This window comes from Cynocephalus volans, chromosome 14 (genome assembly GCF_027409185.1).
Source record: "Cynocephalus volans isolate mCynVol1 chromosome 14, mCynVol1.pri, whole genome shotgun sequence".
NCBI lineage: Eukaryota > Metazoa > Chordata > Mammalia > Dermoptera > Cynocephalidae > Cynocephalus > Cynocephalus volans.
This window is the reverse complement of record NC_084473.1, coordinates 67905022-67927089: the sequence shown is the minus strand read 5'-3', so window position 1 is coordinate 67927089 and position 22068 is coordinate 67905022. Positions and strand designations below refer to the sequence as shown.

The window sequence follows — 22068 nt, the reverse complement described above, 5'->3', positions numbered from 1 at the left end:
GGAGGTGTATAGGTGGCTGTGAGGAGGTGGTCACCAGACTGGGAACAGCCCATCAGCCTTCGAGCACAGAAGCACACTGGGGTCAATCATGGAGGGCTGCCTGCAGGAAACTGGCTCTGAACCTGATTCAAGAGTAGAAGAAGGCAATGGGAGGCCCTTGGCAGGGGAGAGGGCAGAGGAGAAATGCCCAGCATGTCTCACCACCCACACCTGGGGGGAGCCTCCCTGGCATGGGGCTCTCCCTTCCACACAACAGCCCTGGCAGGGCTGGCCCCAAGCCCTTTCCCTCCTGCCCCTGGCAGGGCCCAGCGGCGTCTGTGCATTTAATGAAACCGTCTGGCTGTGATACCATCAGCTCCAAGCTCGGCAGAGAACTTCTCCCGGTTCCAGTAAGGGAAGGAGGGCGCGTTCCGATAAATAAAACCATATTAGAGAGCCGGCGAAAAAGCCCCTTTTGTTCCCGCCCCCCATGCTTCTCAACGCTTTATTTTTATAAGCGTGCGGGCCCCAGACCGGCCGCGTTTACACAAAGATCACAATTGCACATTGTAGCGGCTGTGAACGCTGTATTGGTGTTGGCAGCACCCCCCATGCTGGCCCCCGAGCCGGCCGACTCCTTCCAGCAGCCCCATCAGCCCAGGCAATGAGCTCAGCGCTGGGGGGAGAGTGGGGAGGGGGTGGCTTTCAAACAAAAATCACCCAGACCCACACGCGTGCCCCACCCGCCCATGGGAGGAAAACACACAACAAAGGTATTGTAAAGAGCAGCCTGGAGGCCTGGGGCCTCAGACACTGGGCTACTGTGTGCTGGGGCCTAGCTTCTCCCCACACAGTGCCCAGCCCCTCCAAAAAAGGTGGGGGGGATGTTGCTAAAGCAAGGTGGGCAAATGAAGAAAAGCCAGAAGACTCACAGACACATCCCTCTTCCAGGAAAGCCAGGATGAGGGAGAAGCAGATTCCCAAAGAGAGTGGAGGGGAAGGTGAGGAGCTGGGGCCTCCAGGTCCATCCAGCCTAGGGTTCTCCCTGGGGCCACACCTGCCAAGCCATATGGAGCACCCCCTGAGCTGAGGCGAGCACGTTCAGATTGGAACTCTCCGAGGACCACAAGCTGCTCCAGGGAGGCTCTAGCCGTGGACATGCAAGGAATCTATCAGACTCTATCACCATCAGAGAGCAAGGGATAAGCACTAAGCCCCAGGCAGGTGATGCTCTGGCTGGATCCAGAGTTCTGCCACTCAGACCTTCCGGGAGCTCCAGGGCCTTTCCACCAATCTGCTCAGACCATTGGGGTGGGAGATAGGGCAGGCAGTGTTACCTTATTTGTCAGAAGAGGGAGCTTTGCCCCAGGAAGTCTGTCACCACCCCATGGTCATGTGTGGCCAGGACTAGACCCCCCTAACCCCTATTCCAGTGCTCCTTCCACCATGCCCCACTCACAGGAAGCAGCCCTTGCAAGGGGGTGGAGAAGATCACTAGTCATCAAAGCAATGCAAATTAAAACTATACTACAGCAATATTTTTCCTATAAAATTAAGAAAAATTGATTAAAATTATAAAACCCAGGGTTGGCAAATGGTTGATGAAATAGGTACTCTCCTTTATTGCTGGAAGCAATTCAGCAGCCCTTCAGAAAAGCAATTGGGCCGTATGCCCTGAAAAACATAAAACTGTTTATACCCTTTTCCCCATATTCCTGGGAGTCATCCAAATTAACCAAAAAGCTATATGTACAAAGATGTTCACTCTAGCTTTATTTGTAATACATCATTCATTCACTATAAAATTATTGATTGGCTACCATGCGGTAGGTTAGTGGGGTGCTAGGAATTTGAAAATGAATGAGACACAATCCAAGCTCTTAAGATTCTGACTACTGGTTGAAAATGGTAGCTAAACAATAGTTATAATACACGGTGATGTGCAACTTAATAGTGGACTGTACAGGTGCTGGAGTGGGGGTACTTGATGTAGTATGGTGGCATCAAATCTGGCTTCCCAAAGGAGGTCTCCTACCCTGCGTCTCAAGAATGAGGAGGCATCCAGCGCAAAGCAAGAAAGAGAGGGCATGTCAGGCACCCAGCACGGCACAGGCAAAGACCCCATGGAGCATGGGCCCTTGGGAAGCAGCAAATCGCTGGTCTGGCTATGGGAAAGTGGGGATCACCCGGAGCAGCAGGGTAAAGGAGGTGGGAGGGGAGGAGGGGCGAATGACAAACCGTCCTGGATTCGTGCTGAGCAATTTGGACTGAATCCTGGAGATCAGTGTTTCCCAAAATGTGTTCTTGGAGTGGTGAGTTCTCTGGGGAGCTAATGAGTGCTTAAACAGGTTAAACAGGCTCCTTCCCGCAGCCGCCTCAGAGCCACCGTGCGTTGTAAATCGCCAAGCATGCAGTGTTTCCCAGTCTCTCTCACTCAGGAACCCTTTTCAAGTGGAGCATTTCACAAGCCTCCAGTGCACTTTGGAAAACACCTCCTTAAGCTCGTCGGGTGGATTGCTCCCGCCAGAGCCAACTTTAACAAAAAGCTGTGCTTTAAAAAGGAGAGTAGGGAATGACTGGAGTCCAGACATGGGAAGCCCAAAAGCAAGAATTCCCCAGTGCCACCCAGGACAGAGTTGGGATCTTGAGGGATACTAAAGCATTGGTCACCAAGAGGTGGCCCCAGCTGGGGGGCAGCTATGGTTCCTCAGATCTCTCTATGGCTTGGCCTGGCAGGAACACCCCTCAGGACCACCCAACTGGCACACAGCTGTGACCTCCCAAGAGCCAGGAGGCCAGCAAAGAGGGCACAGGACCTTCTGCTTTCTTGACAGATGCCCCACCCCTATAAATTAATGAATAATGTGGCATCTGGTCTACTAGCCATCTCTCATTGGCTTGGTTAGCCAAATCAGGCCCCCTGAGCCCCTCAAAGAGAAGTTTCTGGCCCACCCCCAGAATGTAGTGACCTCTCAAGGGAGCCACCTGAGGGTCCTCTGTGCGGGGTGGCAGCTCTGTAAGGAGAGCTTCTCCCTCCAGCAACAGCAGCAGTTCTCACCTGGAGGAGGGGGCAAAGCAGGACCCCCTGGGGAACAATTTGGCGAAGGAAACAGCTTCCTCCCTGATTATCTCTGAGAAATATCAGTCTGCCATGAAGGGCCACTCAGCTCAAACTGCTGTTCAGGGAAGCCATGCTGCCCATTCCATACCAAAGGGGTGGGCAGGACAGAGCTAGGTATGGTGTTGGTGATGTGGGATTTTTAAGTCCTCTCAAGTCACAGCTTTTCAGTCCAAAGCAAATCCAGGATATATAACAGATGCTTACAAAGCAGTGCCATCCTCATCCCAATATCAAAGAGAAGTCATTTGAATTAAGCATCATTTTACACTTCTATGCCTAATTGCTACACAGGGCACACACATTCATAAACACACAAGCACATGCTGCAGATGCTCTGCCATTGGTTCAGAGCATTGATGCTGGCCATACACTCAAAATCCACCAGAGACACAATCCTCAGGCCACCCGGATGGCCATATTGTTCAGCAAGTGCTTCCTGGGCAACTCCTGAGTATCCCCTCAAATCCTCAGCCAGGAAGAAAGAGCAGGCATGGACCTGGCTTCTGGACAGCCCCAAGGCCCACCATATAGGGGACAGCAGAGAGCACAGCACATGGCCATGGGAGCCCACCACAGGGACTCAAGAGCCTGGGAAAGGCCCAGAGCAGTGGTCAGAGTGGCCGGAGCACTTCCCGCAGAGGGCCCTCTCTGCCCCAGACACTGGCAGGCAGTTGGAAGGCACTACCAGCGACAGACTGTGCTAGACCCTCCCCTGGCCCCAGACATTCTGGATTCACACATGAGTTTCCTCAGAGAAATGCCAGCCGATGGCTGTGCACAACCTCCGGCCGCCAGCCACCCCAGGGTCAGTTCCAGGGGAGAAATTGCTTTGGTTTAGGGCTTGGGAGTGAAAATAAACACTCTGGGTTTTATAGGTTCGCCCATGTTGGCTGCTGTTTCCCTTTCCAGCAGCTGCTCAATCAGGCCTTTCATTCAGAAGCTCGTGGCCTCTGAGAAAGCCCTGGGCAGTGCCCTCAAAGCTCGGGGGATGTTTATTTGGGGGAGGGGGTGGGGCTGGGATGGAAAGTGTGACGTCTCCCATAGGCCAATGCCAGGCTGACCCTGCTGCTGCAGTCCCTACAGGGAAGAACTGCTCCTAACTCTGGTCTCTTGGAGGTCTCCATCCCTGCAGGGTCCCCAGCCAGCCAGGCCCAGAGAGGACAGGGGCCTTCCACCTGGGCCCTGACTGGCCACCCACCCTGCACAAACAGCTGCCTGCACCCTCACTCCCATGCCCTCCCTAGAAGGGAGAGGAAGCGAGACTGTGAACTTGTCCATTTCTTTTTTCTCGGGGTAAGGTCTAATTGTCAGACTCCTGGCCAAGTTTCCCAGGAAGCTGCTGCTGCAGATCTGCCCCTGTCCTGCCTGTTCCAGTGTGCTGGTTTTACATACGCTTTGCAGAGGGTGCTCTCAGGACCCTGGCCCCAAAGCAAAGAAGAGAAGCTACTGCATTCACTCTGCACCTGGCTGCATGAGGCTGGACGACAGGTCACACAGAGAAAAGGAACGCAGGGACCACAGCTGCTGGGGAGGGGAAAACAGTGGTCCCCACATGGGAGAGGAGAGAGGCTGGGAAGGAAAGCAAGGCAGATGGACGGAGGCTGCAGAGCCATTCTGTGACCAGAAGGTCAGTCTCATAGAACTCAATTTTACTCAACTGAACAGCAGGCATTGGAGGGTGATTGGGCTCAGTTCCCAGCTTTGTCACTTGTCAGCTATTTCCACTCAAGTAGTTTAGTTAACCTGTCTGAGTCTCAGCTTCTTCTCCTGTAAAATGGGAGTGTTGAACACCTATTTCTTAAGACCACTGTAAGGGTGGCATGAAATAATGCCAGAAAAATGCCTGGCACAGTGAGCATTCAGTAAGGGTTCATTGTTTAGATACCAAGTGCTACAGGCTCAAGGGTAAGACAAGGCCCCTTCCTGGGGGAGCTTGTGGCGTGCAGGCAGGATGTGGAAAGACAAATACGGTTGATCTGTGCCATGGCCAAGGGCTCTGAGAGAGGTTCCGGGAGGTGCCAGCCAAGTGCTGAGGAGCAACCAGCCTGGCTTGGGGAGGAATCAGAGGGCTTCTGGGCTGGGTCGTGAAGGATGAGGAGTTCACTGGGTTAGAAATCAGGAGGGAATGCATTCTGAGCAGAGAGAGCACTGAGTGCAAAGGTCAGGCATATGGAAAATCTTGGCAGATATGGACAAAAGCTGGTGGGGCTGGAGCTAGCGGATAGAGGGAACTAGGCAGCAGGTGAGACCCCAGGGACAGATCTTGAAGGACTTAGCTGACATGCTGAAGAGTCGGGGCTTATCTGTCAGTGTCTATATCTGAAATCACAGGAGTGATGCGACCAGGTGTGTCTGGGGCAGTATGGAAGACAGCAGGGAGGCTGGGAGATGACCAAGGCCAGTGCAAGACGGCAGCATGACGCTGAAGAGGAGACAGAACTGGGAGAGACTCAGGAGGCAGAATCCACAGGACAGGGTGACTGAGGGCTCCCAGCCTGGGTAATAGACAGCTGCTGACCCAGGGACCCCAGGACCGAGTTGAGGAACGCAGAGGAGGCCTGGGAGGGGCATGGTCATCAGGAGTTCAGCGTGGACAGGATGAACTGCATAGGTCATGCAGTATGTGCAATGACACAGATAGAGGAGGAGGCTGCAGGAGACCCAGGAGAAGGCGGTGGCCTGAGAGCAAAAGTCAGGGGCCTTTTCCAAAAGGACAGGAGAGTCAGCCGAATCCTACAGAGGAGCCAAACAGGCCATGGACAAGAGGCTGCTACACCTGATGAAAAGAAAGCCACAGGACCCCAGCAACAGCACCCAGCAAACAGAGCTCCCCACCCACAAGGAGAATCCTCAGGCCATGTTCCCTGTTGCCTGAAGGCCCGATGCACCCAGCCCCATCTCTCAGTCCATAGTCTCTGGCTTCCCTCCTTTTCTCCCACCTACCAGAAAAGGAGTCCTTGTCCATCGCAGGCAGGTCCCGGGCCTGGTACATGTAGCAGCGTAGATGGTAGCGGTTCCCATCTTCACCAAGGAAGAAATAGAGATGCTGGAGTGAGGGTTGGGGGTGGCTAAAAGCTGGGGCTAGAGGGGAGGGTGGAGTCTGTCCCTGGTGAGAGCAGCAGACACAGGGGTTGAACGACAGAATTGCCACAGGCCACGATGCAGAAGTGTGTCTCTCCCAGGAACAGGAGAATGGACCACAGCTCAAAGAAGGACCCCTGAGTCATGTGTCCTTGGGCCAGGTTAGAGCTCAGGGGAGGGGCAGAGAAGGAGGAGGAGGAGGAGAGGCTGAAGAGATGACGAGGCAGCCAGAACACACAGGGCCCAGTCTCACACATGAGTTGATGCCTACACCACACACAGACATGCACACACACACACACCAAAGACACTAGCCCACCAAAAAGCACACAGACTCAGTCCTCCAGAGCCCCCACATACAACCAGACCACATAACTCCTTGCAGACAGACGTATAAGGTTACATACCCATATCACCCAAGATGCCTCCAAGCATCACTTACAGTCAAAGATGCAGGAAATCGTGGGTCTGTTCACACCAAAGCTCAAGGTGGACACGGATATGGAATCTTCACTCCTGTCATCCACCACACCACCCTGGGGACATAGAGCTGGTCATGTCAGATTCTGACCCTGGGGCCCTGGCATGGAGGAGACACTGGCCTGAGAGCTTGGCCCCCAGGCTTGAAGAGCCCTAGACAACACTACTCAGCTGCTGAAAGCTGAGCCACTGGCCTCTAATTTCACTCTGGAGAAGCTCGTGCTCTCCCAAAGCATCCCCAGACTCCACTGTCAAAGCACCGAAGGACTGTGGGAAATCCTCCCCACTCCTTAGTGAAAGCCAGACAAGCCAGGGTAGAATTTTGAGTTGTTCCAATGAAGCTGGAGTTTGGTAGAAGAAAGAACTCTAGGGGGCTGTCCATGAGGGGCAAGTCCAGTACAGCCCAAGTCTGGAGGTCCCAGGTTAGCGTCTCTGGGTCCCCTTCTCTGTCCACCCTCTGCGTGTTTAGAGACAGTGCAGTATCAGGGACACACAGTCACCGAGCCAGGTCCCAAGCTCTTGGGGGAGACTGCACTGCACACAACACCTCTCACCAGTCCCCACTGTGCTGAGGGTCAGGAGGGCTCAAGCTGAGGGCAGGGCCAGGGACAGGATGGGAGCAGGGTGGGTCTACCGTCAGGCTCAGAAGCCAATCTACAGTTTACTGTGCATAAACCTAGACGGTCAGCCCTGTAACCTTGTCCTCATTAGCACTGGGCTCCAACCACTGGGCCACAAACCACTTTGGGGAGCACCAAGACCAGACCACTTACCTAGGCCAGACGCCAGCCTCCCCAGGGCACTCCTTCAGGCCCACCCGCCTCCCAGGGCCAGGAACCCAAGCCACACCCCACAGGGGGACTGGGGAGAGCCGGGGAATTTCCCAGAGGCCCCATGCCATCTGTTCCCACTGCAGTCTCTTAGATTTCTTGAGGTCCCTCTCTCCTGTGCCTCCTGCCCTCTCCCCAGACTGTCACCTGCTCCGTTGCAGAGGCAGCGGGGTTAAGTAAGGAGGTGTCTCTGCTCCGCTTCCTTGCCCAGTCCCTCTCCTTATCACGTAAATATGTACATGCATCCCCAAAAGAAAACCCTGGCCTCTTCCTTGGATGGCCTGTTCCTCCCTCCGAGGCCCTCCCAGAGTAGCCCATTCTCAGGAACTTTCTGCTGGACTCCCTGACCTCCACCCTGGCTGGAGCCATTTCCCAGGAATATTGACCTCTCCTTGGGCCCTGGAGCTATGAAGTTCCCCAGTACCTGCAAATACAAGACCCACTGCCACTTTGTGCCCTTCTTTCAACCATGCCGACCCTCAGGGTCTAGCCCCAGACCCCCGCGTCCCCAGGAAGCCTCCCTGGACGCCTATCTTCCCACTTCTGGACCAGCCCACCTCCCAAGCCAGAACCAGCTTCATTACCCACAATCACCACTAGGTTCCTTGGCCTGAATCCTGCAGTGGCTCTTATACCTGAAGGGCCAATCCAGCCTTGTCCTGATCAGATCCCTGGGGACCTACCCCATCTTCTCCATCCAGCACCAAGGCTTGCTTCCCCCAAACACAGCCAGCCCTAGGCTTCAGGCAGGCCACACTCTTCAAAGCTGCCTAAACTCACACTCGCTCCCATGGTGACATCATGCTGTTCCCTAGCCGGAACCCGACCATCCCAGTCCTCCCCATCTTCAGGTCACTGTAGGACACCGAGGTGAAGCCTACCCTTGTCACGCTGGATCAGCAAAGAATTGTATCCTAAAGGCAGGCGGGTCTTCCTCTGCATACCCCTGCAGGGAGCCCCAAATACACACTCAGGAAAGACACGTCCTTCTGCTCTCCTAGGGGTATCCCTGAGGTCCTGCTACAACTGGGCAGCTCTGGAGGACATCCCCCTTTTAGACAGGGAGATACAGTGACCTCCCCCACTTCCTTTGGCCACAACTTCAACATGGGCTCTAAAGCCCAAAAACTTGGGCTCCAATTCTGGCCCTGCCATTTACAGACTGTGTGACTTTGGGCAAGTTGCTTAACTTCTGTGAATCAATCTTTTTGTAAATTTAGGATAATTATACAGTACAATACCTAGCTTAGAAAGTTGCTGTGATTGTTAAAGATGATAAAAAACATGTAATTCCTAACCCACTGTCTGGCACACAGTAAATGCTCAATAAATGTTATGAACGATCTTACGAGAGAAATAAGGCATAGGCCTTGATACTATGAAGTTTGTAGTTGTGCTGAGGGTGGTGTCCGTATATCTCATGTTTGTTCAGAATTATTCCAGGAAGCTAGACCCTCACCAGTTCCCACTGTGCTGAGGGTCAGGAGGGCTCAAGCTGAGGGCAGGGCCCGGGACAGGATGGGAGCAGGGTGGGTCTACAGTCAGGCTCAGAAGCCAATCTGCAGTTTACTGTGCATTTCAGTAAGGAGACACAGCCCTGGGCAGAAATGAAAATCAATCAGGCAGGCAAGCAAGCGCCTCCAGGCAGTGTGTCTTCTATTTGGAGGTGCTCTCTCTCTTTTTCTCTCTCTCTGTCTCTCTCTCTCTCACACACACACACACACACACACACGCACACACGTGCGCGCGCGCGCGTGCGCATATGAGAGCAGGACAACAGGGAGGGGTGTCATGCTATAGTCAGGGAAGGACCCAAAGGCCATGTGCCCAAAACCGTCCCCCCAGGCAGGTATGGACCCCGAGGCATTTGGCCTGGCCGTGCTGCAAAGGTGTCCCACCAAAGTGACCACCAAATCCAACAGCTAAGAGCCGCAGGGTACCCATCCCGGCTGCAGGGTCTGCTGGGTCTGTGGGGTCTGCAAGGCTGTACATAGGGCCAGACCTGGGAGCCCCAGCAGACCACCCACCCAGGCATGAGATGCAAGGACACCAAGAAAAGCAGGTCAGGATGCTGGAAATGGGGCTTGGCTGGCCCCAGTGCAACAGCGCGTCGCACACATCTCGGTAAACCTTCAGCTGCTGGGGGCAGGGGGTAGGAGGAGTGGGGGTGGGTGGTAGGAGTGGATTCAGCAAGGGGCAGAGGGGCAGGGTGAGGGTCTCTGTAGCCCTCCACCTCAGCCCACCATATACAGGTGCCCCACCCTCAGGGGCACCAGCTCCACAGACCCCACAACTCACCTCTCCCTTGCAGGCGCCTGCAGGGACCACCCTGCTTGCGACTGGCTGCCCTGGCACATCCCCACTCCCCAGCACCTCCTCTAACACCACTTCCATCACAGGGCCCTGTCTGGGGCTCTGGCAGCACTTTCTGTGTCTCTGTCCAAGGGCAAGGCCTCCTGCCTGCAATCAGAACGGGAGTCCCTTTCCTGGGATTTCCAGGCAGGTCAGGGCTGGTATTCCAGGCCCAGCTGGTGCCTAGCCCACAGTAGGCCCTGTCCCTGCGAATGGCCATTCTTCAGGGGGAGGAGCTAGAGGAATCTGGGAATGCCCTTCACACCACCTGGGCTCCTCCACCTGTCCTGCCTCCAGAGGAGGGGGCCCAGCCACCCCACACCTGGTCCATAGTGCCCTCTGCCACCCCCTACCCCATCTGCCACTCAAGTGTGGGCCTGCCTCCTCCCCTTCTCCTTCTAGCTCAAGGAGGTAGATGAAGGATTTGGGGAAGAAGCATTTCTGGGGAGCTTGGGGATATGCACACCAAGAGCCAAGCTGAGGGCAGCCACAAGCTCAGTTACTCCTGACAGAGCCCAGCCCCGTGGCCACCTTGGTCCACACTCTGGACAGAATTTCACCTGCACTGCTGGCCAGCATCTTCACATTCTCTGGCTTGCTGACCATCCCAGGGAACCCAAGCTCTCCATGCACCCCCATGAGTCCCTGGGAGCAGAGGGGAGGCAGTGGTGCCTCCTGGCCCACCGTGGCCTCTGAATTAAGTCTCTGGCAGTCAGGAAGCTCCCAAACACTCACACCCTTCCACACTCAAACCAGCTGGAACACTCCAGGGTACCCTTTCTTGCCCCCAGCCCTTTGCATGTAGTTCTCTCTGCTTTCCCTGGCTTTTCCCTCAAACGTCCAGTGTCATCTCCAAGGTCATCCTGAAAAGATGAGTTGGGTGCCCCTCCCCTGTGCTGCCACAGTGCCCTGAATTTCCCCATTATGGCACCTACCACCTTACTCTGTAAATCCCTTTCTGCTTGTCTGTCTCCTGCCAAGAGCTCTATGAGGTTTCATCGAAAGCCCGACTCCCAACAGAACACCTCACACAGCAGGTGCTCAACAAATCACTGGCGAATGAGGGAACGAACAAACGAATGAATGAACGAATAACAAGCACACGCCTCAGGAGAAAACAACAGCATAGCTTTGGGGAGAGCAGACCACCAAGGCCAGCCGTCACCCAGGCTGAGGAATCCGTTTGTGCACCGTCACAGGTAATCCAATTTCACACACTCTTCACTCTGAAGTACGCTGTAATTTGGGGATGTGGACATCGGCATGGCTCACACTCACGAGATTTCTCTCAAAGCAAACAATGAAGCCTCATGAAAGCACCCCCTCCTGGCAGTCCATCCTCTGACATGCCGCACGTGTTTACTGAACACCTACTTGTGCCAGGCATTCCCCGGGTAAATCAGAAAATGGATATTGCTGCTCATGTAGACAATGTCACCTCCCCGGAGAGGCCTTCCCCGATCATCCTGTCGAAACTCACGCCCTAACACACACACCCTCCCACATTCCCTCACACACACGCTCACCCACAATGGCGTTTTCTACCTGCATATGCAGCTTTACTAGTCCTCATAGAGCTTGCTACTGCAGCCAGACAATTGATACTTTAGCATCTGTGTTTATTGTCTACTTCATCCGCAGAATGCGGGCTCTGTGAGGGCCCTGCTGCGTCCCCAGCACCTGCCACAGGGCAGAACAGAGCACCCTCAGTAAATACTGACTGACTCAATGGATGCAGTCCCAGGTGTGCCCCCTCCTCCCTTAGACAGTGAGCCTCTCTCATCACACCAGCACCCTTTCTCTAGAGGAAGTGTTTGGGGCTTATGGAGCTTTCTCAGGGGCTGAATCTAATTGAGGGAAGGATCCCCAGCGACAGTGAGGATGTCAACAGAGGTGAGAAGAGGGCCTGACAGTGAAGGGTGTCAGATTTACCACCTCGTAGCTTCCATCATTACAGCTCCATGGTACCTGATTCATGCCCGGACTATTCCAAGAGATGAATCCCCACAACAACCTTCTAGCTACAGACTATTACTGCATTCATTTTAGACACAGGGACACGGGGCAAAGTACCTCAATAATTGCATAACAAAAGAATGGCCAGCAGATACAGAATAAAATTTGCACAGAGTAGAAAATGTAGGCAACAAATTCATGCTGCAGAGCCCAAAGGTCTGATGTGGAGTATATCCAGGCTGCAGTTCACCGGAGGGGGGGTCAGACTCCATGTCAAGCACCAGGAAAGGCAGAAGGCGAGGGACTTGCCTAGGGTTCCCAGTGTGAGTTCAGGAAGGGTAGCTGGCATGGAGAAGAGGATAAGTGCTGCAGGAAACCCCAGTTCATGAAACTCAGTTTCCTCACTGTAAAGTGGCAATCATGGTAACACCCACCACATAGGGCTACTGTGGAAAATGCAGGGGTTTTCAACCTCAGCACTACTAACATTTTGGGCTGGAATGTTCTTTGTTGTGGGGGCTGCCCTGTGCATTGTAGGATGTTTAGCAGCATCCCTGGTCTCTACCCAGTAGATGCCAGTAGCATTCCCACTGAGTTATGACCATTAAAAATGTCTCCAGACATTGCCAAATGTCCCGGGTGGGGGAGCGGTAGAGTGGCCAGGGAATTGCCTGCAGCTGAGACCAACCAGTGAAAATTGAGTGAAATGATCACTCAGAGCCCTTGGCAGGTACCTGAGTCTCAGTAAATGGTACTAGTAGTGTCGTTTTAACTCTTTCATCTCTCCAGTCTCATGTTAAACAATACCCTCACTCCCTCACTCCCTCCCCTCTGGCCAGCTTTAAATTTTTTGAGTCCGTCATCTTCCCTCTGCCACAGGGCCTTTGCACAGGCTGTCCTCTCCATCTGGATGCCCTCTCAACTGAGTGAACTTGAGCTCTTCCTTCAGCTCAGTCATTGCTGAGGTATGGATCCCTCCTTGACTGCACAGCCTTCATCAGCATCTCCTACCCAGCCTCTCCTAGCTCTTCTCTGGCATCCACCCTCCATGTACATAGGCAAGGCATGCACACTCTGTCCTCCACACCCAGCCCAGCATCTGGCACGTAGTAGGCATCCAATGAAGATTTATCACATGAAATGAGTCACCAGCATTCCCTTATCCTAAGCCACATGTGCAGGGCACAGTCCTATAGCCCCAGGGCAAGGGACAGGAAAATGTCCATCAGACACCCCCTCCACCCTCAGGAGGCTCAGGGCTGGACACTACTACAGAAAGGGGGATTAGTATGGCCCAAGGATGAGGCTATCTGTGGGGTGGAATGGGATGAGATGGGCCCTAGGAAGGTCCTGCTCAGAAAGGCTTCCTGGAGGAGTACAGAGGGAGGGTGCTGGAATTGGAGCACACTGGAGCTTAGGGGAAAGGCTGGGCTAGAGGGGCAAGATGGGGAGAGGGCAAGCTGTCACTCTGAACCCCCTGCACAGAGCCAAACTGCAGGGGAGGCGGATGCTCTGGTTTCGGTCTGCCCACCCCTCCCCCCGCTAGCAGGCACACTCTTGCCCAGCCCCAGGGCCAGGCCCAGGCCCAGGGCATTGGGTTTCCCACAATCACATTCCTGCCTCGATAGCTCATGCCGACACGACTCCCAGGCTGGGGCTGGCAGCCACGCGGTCTGTGGCCACGTACTCCGTCTTGGGGCTAGCTGTGTAAGGGATCCTGCTGCTCGCCCAGGGGACTGGGCAGCCTCCAACCCACTGCTGCCCGGCAGGAGGCCACAGCTCCCTGCAGGAGTCTAAGCAGGGGACTGAGAGGACCTCTCTGCCTCCCAGATGCCACAGGGTTTGCCCAGAGGTCCACAGAACCAGTGGCCAAACCCAAGTGAGTATGCCCAAGTGGGTTGATGTCTAAGCACCTCAGCCGGAGGATTTGGGCAGGTTCTGGGGAAACAGGCAGCTCTAAAAAGGACTCCTCAACACACGTAAATCATAGCAAGACCAAGATGGAGCCCACCAGCATATCTGAGATTCCTTCTGCACCGCGGTTGTCTGGTACATATGCATCTCCTCCCTTTAGCAATGGTGCTTTGCCCCAAACAGGGCCTGGAGGTCTGGTTCAGGATCTATCAAGTGGAGGCAGGAGGACAGAGGGACAAGAGCAGATATGGATGCAGCAACAAGACAGAGCCGAGTAGCGGGCCTCCTGGGATGCAGCAGGCAGGGGACAGCGCACAACAGCCATACCCACAGTGGCCAGAAAGGAAAGGACAGGACCTCTGAGGCATCTCAGGGGGCCACCAGTGAGGTCACAGAGACCTTTCCTGCCCAGCAGAGGCAAGCAGATGGGTGTGGACCAGCTTGGGCCACTGCCCTCCTTCACTTCACAGGGAGGACTCACTTCCTACAGGGACAGACCCAGAGAACACACAGAAAAAAGCTGTTGGGAAGGGCACTAGCGTTGGAGCCATCCCCCTCTCTTTACTTATGTGAACAGGATCACGGACCCCCGAGAGCATCAGGTACTGGAGCCTGCTTGCATGGCTCACAAGAACAGATTGAATTTTCAGGAATTTTGCAAGCCAGTTGTTAAACATAGCCATTAGTAAAAATTAAATCATATAAATGTACAGCTAAAGAAATTATTTTTAAAAACAAAAGTGGTAAATACTCAAACTCTTCCTAATTATTTTACTACCTTTTACCATTATCTCTGCTCCTGAGGTTATTTACATCTAATGTGTATGTGTGATGGAAATACTGTGCAATGGTGTGCGACTGCCCATGTCTCCCCAACTCCATGTTCAGCAGCACCACACCTCAAGCTTGAAATCAGCCATGACCAGGGCATTTACACTGTGGAAATCAGCAAATCTACACACTAGGGCTGGGTGTTGTTTTGTTTTGTTTTCCTAGGGAGCTGGTTGTTAAACATTGACCAGCACAGCCCTAGGGCGACCTTCCAGGTCTTCACTGTCTTCAGTATTTCTTAACTATAGGCTTTGCTGGGACAGCCAAATACCCACACAACAATGTACAGTAGAGTGCTATAAACCCTGCACAACCAAGCCTTTGTACTTAAGATTTTTCACAGTACTCGTGGGAGGAAATACAGCTAGAACAAGTAATTGTCGTCTTTGTGCCTCAGTTTGCTTATCTGCCAAATGGGAGTACTAGTAGAACCTATCTCCTAGAATTGCTGGAAGGGTTAAATTAGATAATATGTAAACAGGGCAGAAGGCAATTGCTAACACATAGTATGGGCCCTAGACAGGCGTTGACAAACTTCGTCTAGAGGGCCAGACAGTAAACACTTCCACCTTTGTGGGCCATGTAATCTCTGTTGCAACTACCCAGCTGCTGTTGTAGCACAAAAGCAGCGACAGACAGTACATAACTGGTGGACCATAGGCTGTGTGCCAAGAAAACCTTATTTACAAAAACAGGCAGGGAGCCAGATTTGGCCTGCAGGCTATAGTTTACCCACCCCTGCTCTATAAGAGGAGGTTATTATTTTTGCTGTGTTATCATCCCCATGTGATAGGTGAAAAAACTGGGGCCCAGAGAGGTTCGTGTCTTTGCTGGGGTTACACACACAGCAAATTAGCTGCCAGAACCACAGGTCTCCCTGCCTACCCTCAGGGTTCTTTCCAGACTCCTACTTCCCCATCAGAACTCAGAGCACCTGAGCAGGGCTCTAGAGTTGCACAAGGCTGAGTACCAAGTTGGGGCTGTGGGGAGCCCAGGACCCACTTCACTGCCCTGGCAGCCCTAGCCTCAGCTTGCAGGGAAACCCCACACAGGCCAGCAGGCCAGGCCCAAGGAGGAGAAACCTTTAAAAGAGGGTATGGCAGAACGCGGGAACACACAGACCTCCCTTCCTAATCAGGGCTGATTGCAACCTTAAGTAGAATAGCAGGCGAGGGTGCAACCCCATTTAATTTACAGCTGGAGCCAGGGCTTGGAAGCAGCTGCTAAACTCCTTGCAAAACTCCCAACTGGCCCCTGGGGAACTGGGAGTGGAATCAGGAAACCTGGAGAAGCCACACTGCCACGTGTGAGCTGGCCCAAGCATGTGTGCATGTGTGTCCCTCTAGGGTTTCCACAGCTCCACGTGTGGAGGCTGTGTACCTCAGACAGATTTTATCCCCTACTAGAGTGCCTTGGTAATTAGGGCAACTGTATGTACCAGTTTGCCTGGAATGGTCCTCCTTGTCTGTTTTCCCAGCACTATTATTAATAGTGTCCTAGACCAGACAATAAATTATACAGTCACCCTAGCAGTGATGGATGAAGACCATCATGTATGTACAATGACATACGTGCAGACACCCAACACATCCCCCCAGCTCTAATGCACTCCTCAGCACCCATGCATCCATTAAACGGCATTTTGTCTGAGGTCCACAGGCACACGATCAGATCCTCCAGATTTCAGCATCCAAATCCTGAGCAAGACAGACCCAGGGTCCGCACATGTAGAGGAATTACCTAAATTGTCCTATGTGTGGGAGAGGGAGGGGCAGGGAAGATTCTGCCTGAGGGGGAAGCCAGCCCTCACGCTGCCACTGCTAGCACAGTACCAGGTATAACAGGTGCTCAATTTGTGTATTCAAGAAACATAGTCCAGGGACGCACAGAGCCACCTTCCCAATAGCCCAGCACCAGCCCAACACGAGCCTAGGTTACTGACAAGGCGACCCCTCGCACCTCGCAGGGGCTGCTCTTGCTCAAAGTGCCTGCCAGCTCTGATGCCCTGCACACAGTATGGCTTCATTCAGGTCTGAGACAGCCCGGAGCCTCCCCTCTCCACCCACATCGGACCTCCTTTTCAGCCAACTCAAATGCCCAGTTACTCCTCTCTCGCATCAGCCTCTCCCCAACTGCCCTTCCCTTCTCCCTGGCCCAGGCTCGGGACGCTTGTCTTTCTGGGTCTTCCCTACTTCAGGTCAGGACTCAGGATTCTGTCAACCAACTGGATGTTCCCTGGGGTGGGGACAATCTGCCCCGGGGAGGCCAAGCTGCATGGCTACAAAGTGAGAGGATGCCAAGGCCCAGGGCTCCAGCCAGCTGCCCTGCAGCCTGCACAGCAAATCCTCCCTCCCTAGGACCCCATCCCAAGAGCCTTCTGCAGGAGGATGGACATTATGTCCTAATAGAAGTGGGAAAATGAATGCACCAGTTGGTGGTTTGGCCACTGGTCAGGAGACACCTGGGGAGGGGGCAGAAGAGAGGGCACAAGAGCCCGCTGTTCTGACCTTGGTCCTGGTACTGACCCATGCTGTGCTGTGGCAAACCCCTTCTCAGGCCCTGGTATCTTCTGGGATAGCAATAGGGGCTCAGTTGTTCCAGAGCAGCACTGTCCAGTAGAACTTTCTGCAGTGATGAAACTGTTCTACAGCTGCATTGCCCAGTATGGCAGCCAGGCACTAGCAAAGCGTGGGCACTTGGGAATGTGGCTGGTCTGACTGTGAAACTGAATTTCTTATTTTGATTACTTTTTATATAAATGTAAATAACACAGGTGACTAGTGGCTACTGTATTGGACAATGCACTTCTACAGCCTCAGTCTCCCCAGTTGTAAAATGGGGCTAATAATAGAATCCAACCTTCTGGGGTCACTGTGAGGATAAAATGAGGTGAGGCATCTAAAGCTCTTAGCCTGGTTTTATGCACATGGTAAAATAAATTTTAGTAATTCTAACCCTCTTTGAGACCCTGGATCCCCTGGAAGGTTGGATAGAACCACGTACCCATCACAGACACACACACACATGCACGCATTGCACACACACATCACACGCATGCATACACACACACGCAGATCACACATGTGCCCACACATGCATGCGCAACTTTGCATCCAATTTCAAGAGGCTCCCAAGGCAGGTTGAGTGCTCCTTTAGAACAGGAAAGTTCCTTCCAGCTCTGAAAATCTCGAAAGCTCTGAGCACAGGTTGCTGACGGCTCTGCCTCCTTCCTCCCTGCAGGCTCAGGCATCTCAGAAAACCCTTCCTGACACTCAGGGCCAAGCACAGAGGCAGGGCTCGGAAAAATCCTCGAGCATGGAGGGCAGGCCCAGGGCAAGGGCGACAGGATGGATTCTGTGAGCTCATCCCCGCAGCCGTCACCAGAGTTCCCAGAGAGGCCGGTGGCGTCGGGAGGGGGTGACTGGGTGGGAGCCGGCAGTGGTGGCTGAGACAGCAGCAAGGGGTGTGGGGCGGAGAGGCAGGCTGGATGGAAGGCGCTATAATAGCGGCTTTGTGCTCTGCTTCCCAGCTCCCTGGGAACGCCAGGAAGATTATGAAACCCAGTGTCTTTGGGAATGCCAGGATATTAGCTGGAAAAAGAATAATACGAAAATAAAATAATGCTCGGGATGGAGACAGCAGATGATTAGCAGACGGAGCCAGGGCCTCCCGCTCCGTGCAGGGAGCCAGGCTTGGCCCCTGCAGAAAGTTTCAGGGAAAGGCTGCCCGCGCTAATGAGCAGACAGGGCCTTTCTTCCAATGACACGTCTTCCAGAGGGAGCTGGCAAGCAAGGCCCAGGCCTCTGGGGGACACATGGGCCAGGGCAGGGGTGGTAGGAGGCAAGGGACACCATAGGCCTGGTCCTCAGGCTCAGACATCCAATACTGTCACATGACCAGGAAGCCTACCTAGCCACCACCCACTGTCCTTCCCTGGCCCCTTCAAGTTCTACCTCCCAATATCCTTCTTCAAGAAGCCTCCCCTCATTAGGCACTGTCACTCTGGAGTGACTCTTACTCTACCCTCCAGCACTTCAAAGATTCTATTGCATTTATTTGCATACATGTGTGAACATCTCCTTTCCTAATCAGACAGGAGTTTCCCATGGGCTAGGCTGCTGCCATTAGATCAGGGGCTCATTAGAAGTAAAGATCATTGCTCTTCCATATGTCATCTTCCCCTGCCTCCTTCTCCAGGACCCAGGCCATACACTTTCAGCCAGGTATCGGCACACCTGGCCTCTCAGAAAGGCATGCAGGTGGGGGGCCAATATGACCAGTGTCTCATCTTCACGATGCACTATGTACTCCACATCCCTTCTACTCAGATATGGCCCTTGGATCAGCACCATCAGCATCACCTGGTGGCTTGTTAGGAATGGAGACTCTCAGGCCCCACCCAGACGTTGAATCTAGTCTGCATTTTAACAGGACCCCCAGGTGGCTCCTGTGTTCATTAAGTTTGAGAAACACTTCTTTACCTGCGCTGTCATTAATCCTTACAATGTCCCCGGGATGCAGTTACTTTCATGAGTTTCTTTCACTAAAGGCATGAGTGACTTGTCCACAGCTAGTAAGCAAAGGAAGCAGAATTCAAACCACATCTGTACCACACAGAAGCCTTGCCCATCCCACCATGCTTTCACCAAGCAAATCAACAGGCATCAGGACCAGCGGGCAAGGACCAGCACTCAGGACAAAGCTGGGTCCTGGCACCCAGAAAACCTAACCATCCACCCCCAAGACGTAGGGTAGACCTTAGCCCAGTGCCTTGGAGGCATCAGTACATCCCAGGACAAGGACAATGGGCTCAGTGAAGGGAGCCCAGACTATCCCTAGTCCTGGCAGGAAGCATGTAAAGGCGACCATGGAAGGGGGGTGGGGGGTGCTTATGGGGGCTCAAATCACTCAGGCACAGTGTGGTCCAGATGGTTATTGTCAAAATAGGCCTGTGGCCCTATCCAAATGCTGGACACACCTAAAGACTTTCCAGAACTCTGCGGTCCTCCAACTCCAGGTTTGTGGGACCCAGCCTCTCAAACCACTGTCTCCCTCTGGTTCTCTAAGCCAGCCAAGTCCGTCCAGGACTCAGCGGGCTTCACTGTAATGGTTTCTTCTGCATATCACAGGCAAGTCGTATTTGAATTACAATCAATCACCTTCCCGCGCCTGTTGACTTGACACTTGATTTCAGTGATCCCTCATGACATTTCCTCCCACATAAAGAATAAGTCAATCGGCTTCTCTGTTTCTGGGAAATGCGCCCCCCCCCCCCTTCTACCAGTCACTGAGCCATGAAAGCTTGGCAGTGGGTCCCCCAGTCTTGCTCGCCTTCTTCCTCCAGGTCCAGGCCAGCCCCAGAGCCCAGCCACCCTTCAGTCCACGTGTCTCTGGGCACCTCTAGCCTCATGCCCTCTCTGCTCCTGGCCCCTCACCTCCCAGTTGACACAGCTCCCACTCCTCCCGCCCTCCCTGCCCTGGGCCGCCTGGCAGGCAGCCGCCAGATCTGCCTTTCTCACACAGCACTTCACCGTGTGTGTCAGACTTACCAGGGCCAACCGTGAACTCATCGCAGCCCCAGGCCCGCCCTGCCCTGCCCCGCAGCCTGGCAATGGCAGCAGCCCCACCATTGACCCAGCCAAGCCTCTAAGGCCCCTTTGACCCTTCCACCCCGAGCCCTGCCGCTGCGTCTCCCTCCACCCTGGTCTTGCGGCTCCAACACCAAGTGGTCACAGCATCCTCGGACCTCTATCCAAGACCCCGGCTGGTCTCCCGATGGGAAGCTCTCTCTCCTGAGCATCTGCCATGGTCCCAAAGCCCAGCTCTGAGCAGAGCATTCCTCCTCTCAATAACCCACACTGGCTCCCTACTGCTCACTGAATAGAGGCCTGTGGTTGCCATCTGGAGCTATTTGCCCAGCACTGTGTTGTTTTTTTTCCCTTTTCAGAAGTTCCTCTCCCACCCTGGCGGTGCTGTCCATCACAGGCAGGCCAATCAGAACGCTCCATCCCTCTGCCCAGGCAGAGCCAGCCAGTCACACAGCACTGTGGGGTCTCCAGCTGTGAGGACAGCAGAGAGCAATGCTGGGTGGGCTGTGCTCTTTTACCTAGCAGGGCTTTGCTGGCTGTAGGGATGATGTCAGCCTTTTGTCACCAGCACCCTTTGCCACCATGTAAAGAGAGCCAGTATGAGACAAGGCCAAGACAGAGCAGCGAGTGCTGGGACACTGTGTGAGCCTCTATTTCCTGCCAGGCCAATGCCTGATTCACCTTCTGGGCTCTTCCCAGCTGTGTGAACCCATAAACCCCCTTTTTCTCTTTAGCCCATTTGAGTTGAGTTTCTGTCTGATGGAAACAAATCCTCGTTCCTTAGGGTGCCAGCCTGGACTTCCCAGAGCCAGCGTTGACTCTGAGGCCTGCCCAGGTCTTTCTCTCCCACCCCCAGCTGGAGCCACATGACCACTGCATGACCACCACACAACCACCACCCATCACTGGCCCAAGCCAGGCCCTTTCTGACTCAAGACAAAGAGTTCTGACCCAACACCAGCCCTGCCCGAGGAGACCCCCCACTGTGGCTGCTGAGACCCAGGCAAAAGTTCCATCCTGCCCTGGCCTGAGGAGCAAGTCAGAGCCCAGAGAGCCCAGAGCTCTGCTGTCACCCCTCAGCCTCCCCTGACTTGACCCCAGGCCAAGGGAGTGTGTTCCCTCCAGAGCTTTTGACAGGCTTCTCTGATGTCAGGCCCCCAGAGGGTTTCCTGTTCTTTATTGCCACCACTGGGCCTAGCCCATCATCAAGGCCTGACACTGATAGGACCTCCCTACCCTGCCCACTCCCACTGCTGGCTCTAAATCTCTTCCTAACAGATCCTGAGGCTGCCCCACTGTCCTCCCTGAGCCCTCATAGGTGGGCTGTCCCACAGATCTTGCCCAGCCCTGGCCCCAACCAAAGACACCTACCTCACATGCACACGGATACCTTCAGATCCCATCAGCCAGCGCACCTGGTGGGACCTGCTCCCCAGGGTCATAGCCCAAAGTCCCCATGGAAGGTGCACAGTCCTGGCCAGATTTCAGAGGGGTTGTCTCACTCAGGGCCTCTCACTCCCACCTCCAGGAATCCCCAGGCCAGCAGGAAACAGGCTGTGTGTTAGCCCTGAGTATTCCTACTCAGACTGTCCAGGAAGTACCTGCCCATTTCTTTTGGAGAGCCCATCACCCAGACCCCAGGTAACCCTGACCGACCCCAGTTCCACTGGCCACAGAAAGTGCACACTGGGAAAGGACAGCCAACCTGAGGCTCAGTTTCTAACCCACATCACTCCCTGAAAATCCCTGGGGATACCAATGAGATGGTCTCTGTCTTAGGAGGACACATGTGCAACCAAAGACATTCTGGGGTCACTAGGCCTCTCTGGCTACCACCGTGGGCTAGGCCAAAGCCTCCCACACATCCCCATCCCTGCCAGTCTCTTCAGGAAGAGCCAGAACCATCAGAGGATCAGAAGGCCAAGGCCATCTCCCC

At 54.1% G+C, this 22068-nt stretch overlaps 1 protein-coding gene across 7 annotated transcripts in view; it reads right to left on the bottom strand.

Moving 5' to 3' along the window:
- Nucleotides 1-22068, bottom strand: part of DYSF (dysferlin) — a 221544-nt gene that overhangs the window by 84785 nt on the left and 114691 nt on the right. For all 7 annotated transcript variants that reach the window (XM_063077909.1, XM_063077912.1, XM_063077914.1 and 4 more), the window contains 2 exons: nt 6624-6717; nt 6044-6121 (listed from right to left, as the gene is read on the bottom strand). In XM_063077909.1, coding sequence (XP_062933979.1) covers nt 6044-6121; nt 6624-6717 — 172 coding nt within the window. The remainder of the gene's footprint in view (nt 1-6043; nt 6122-6623; nt 6718-22068) is intronic.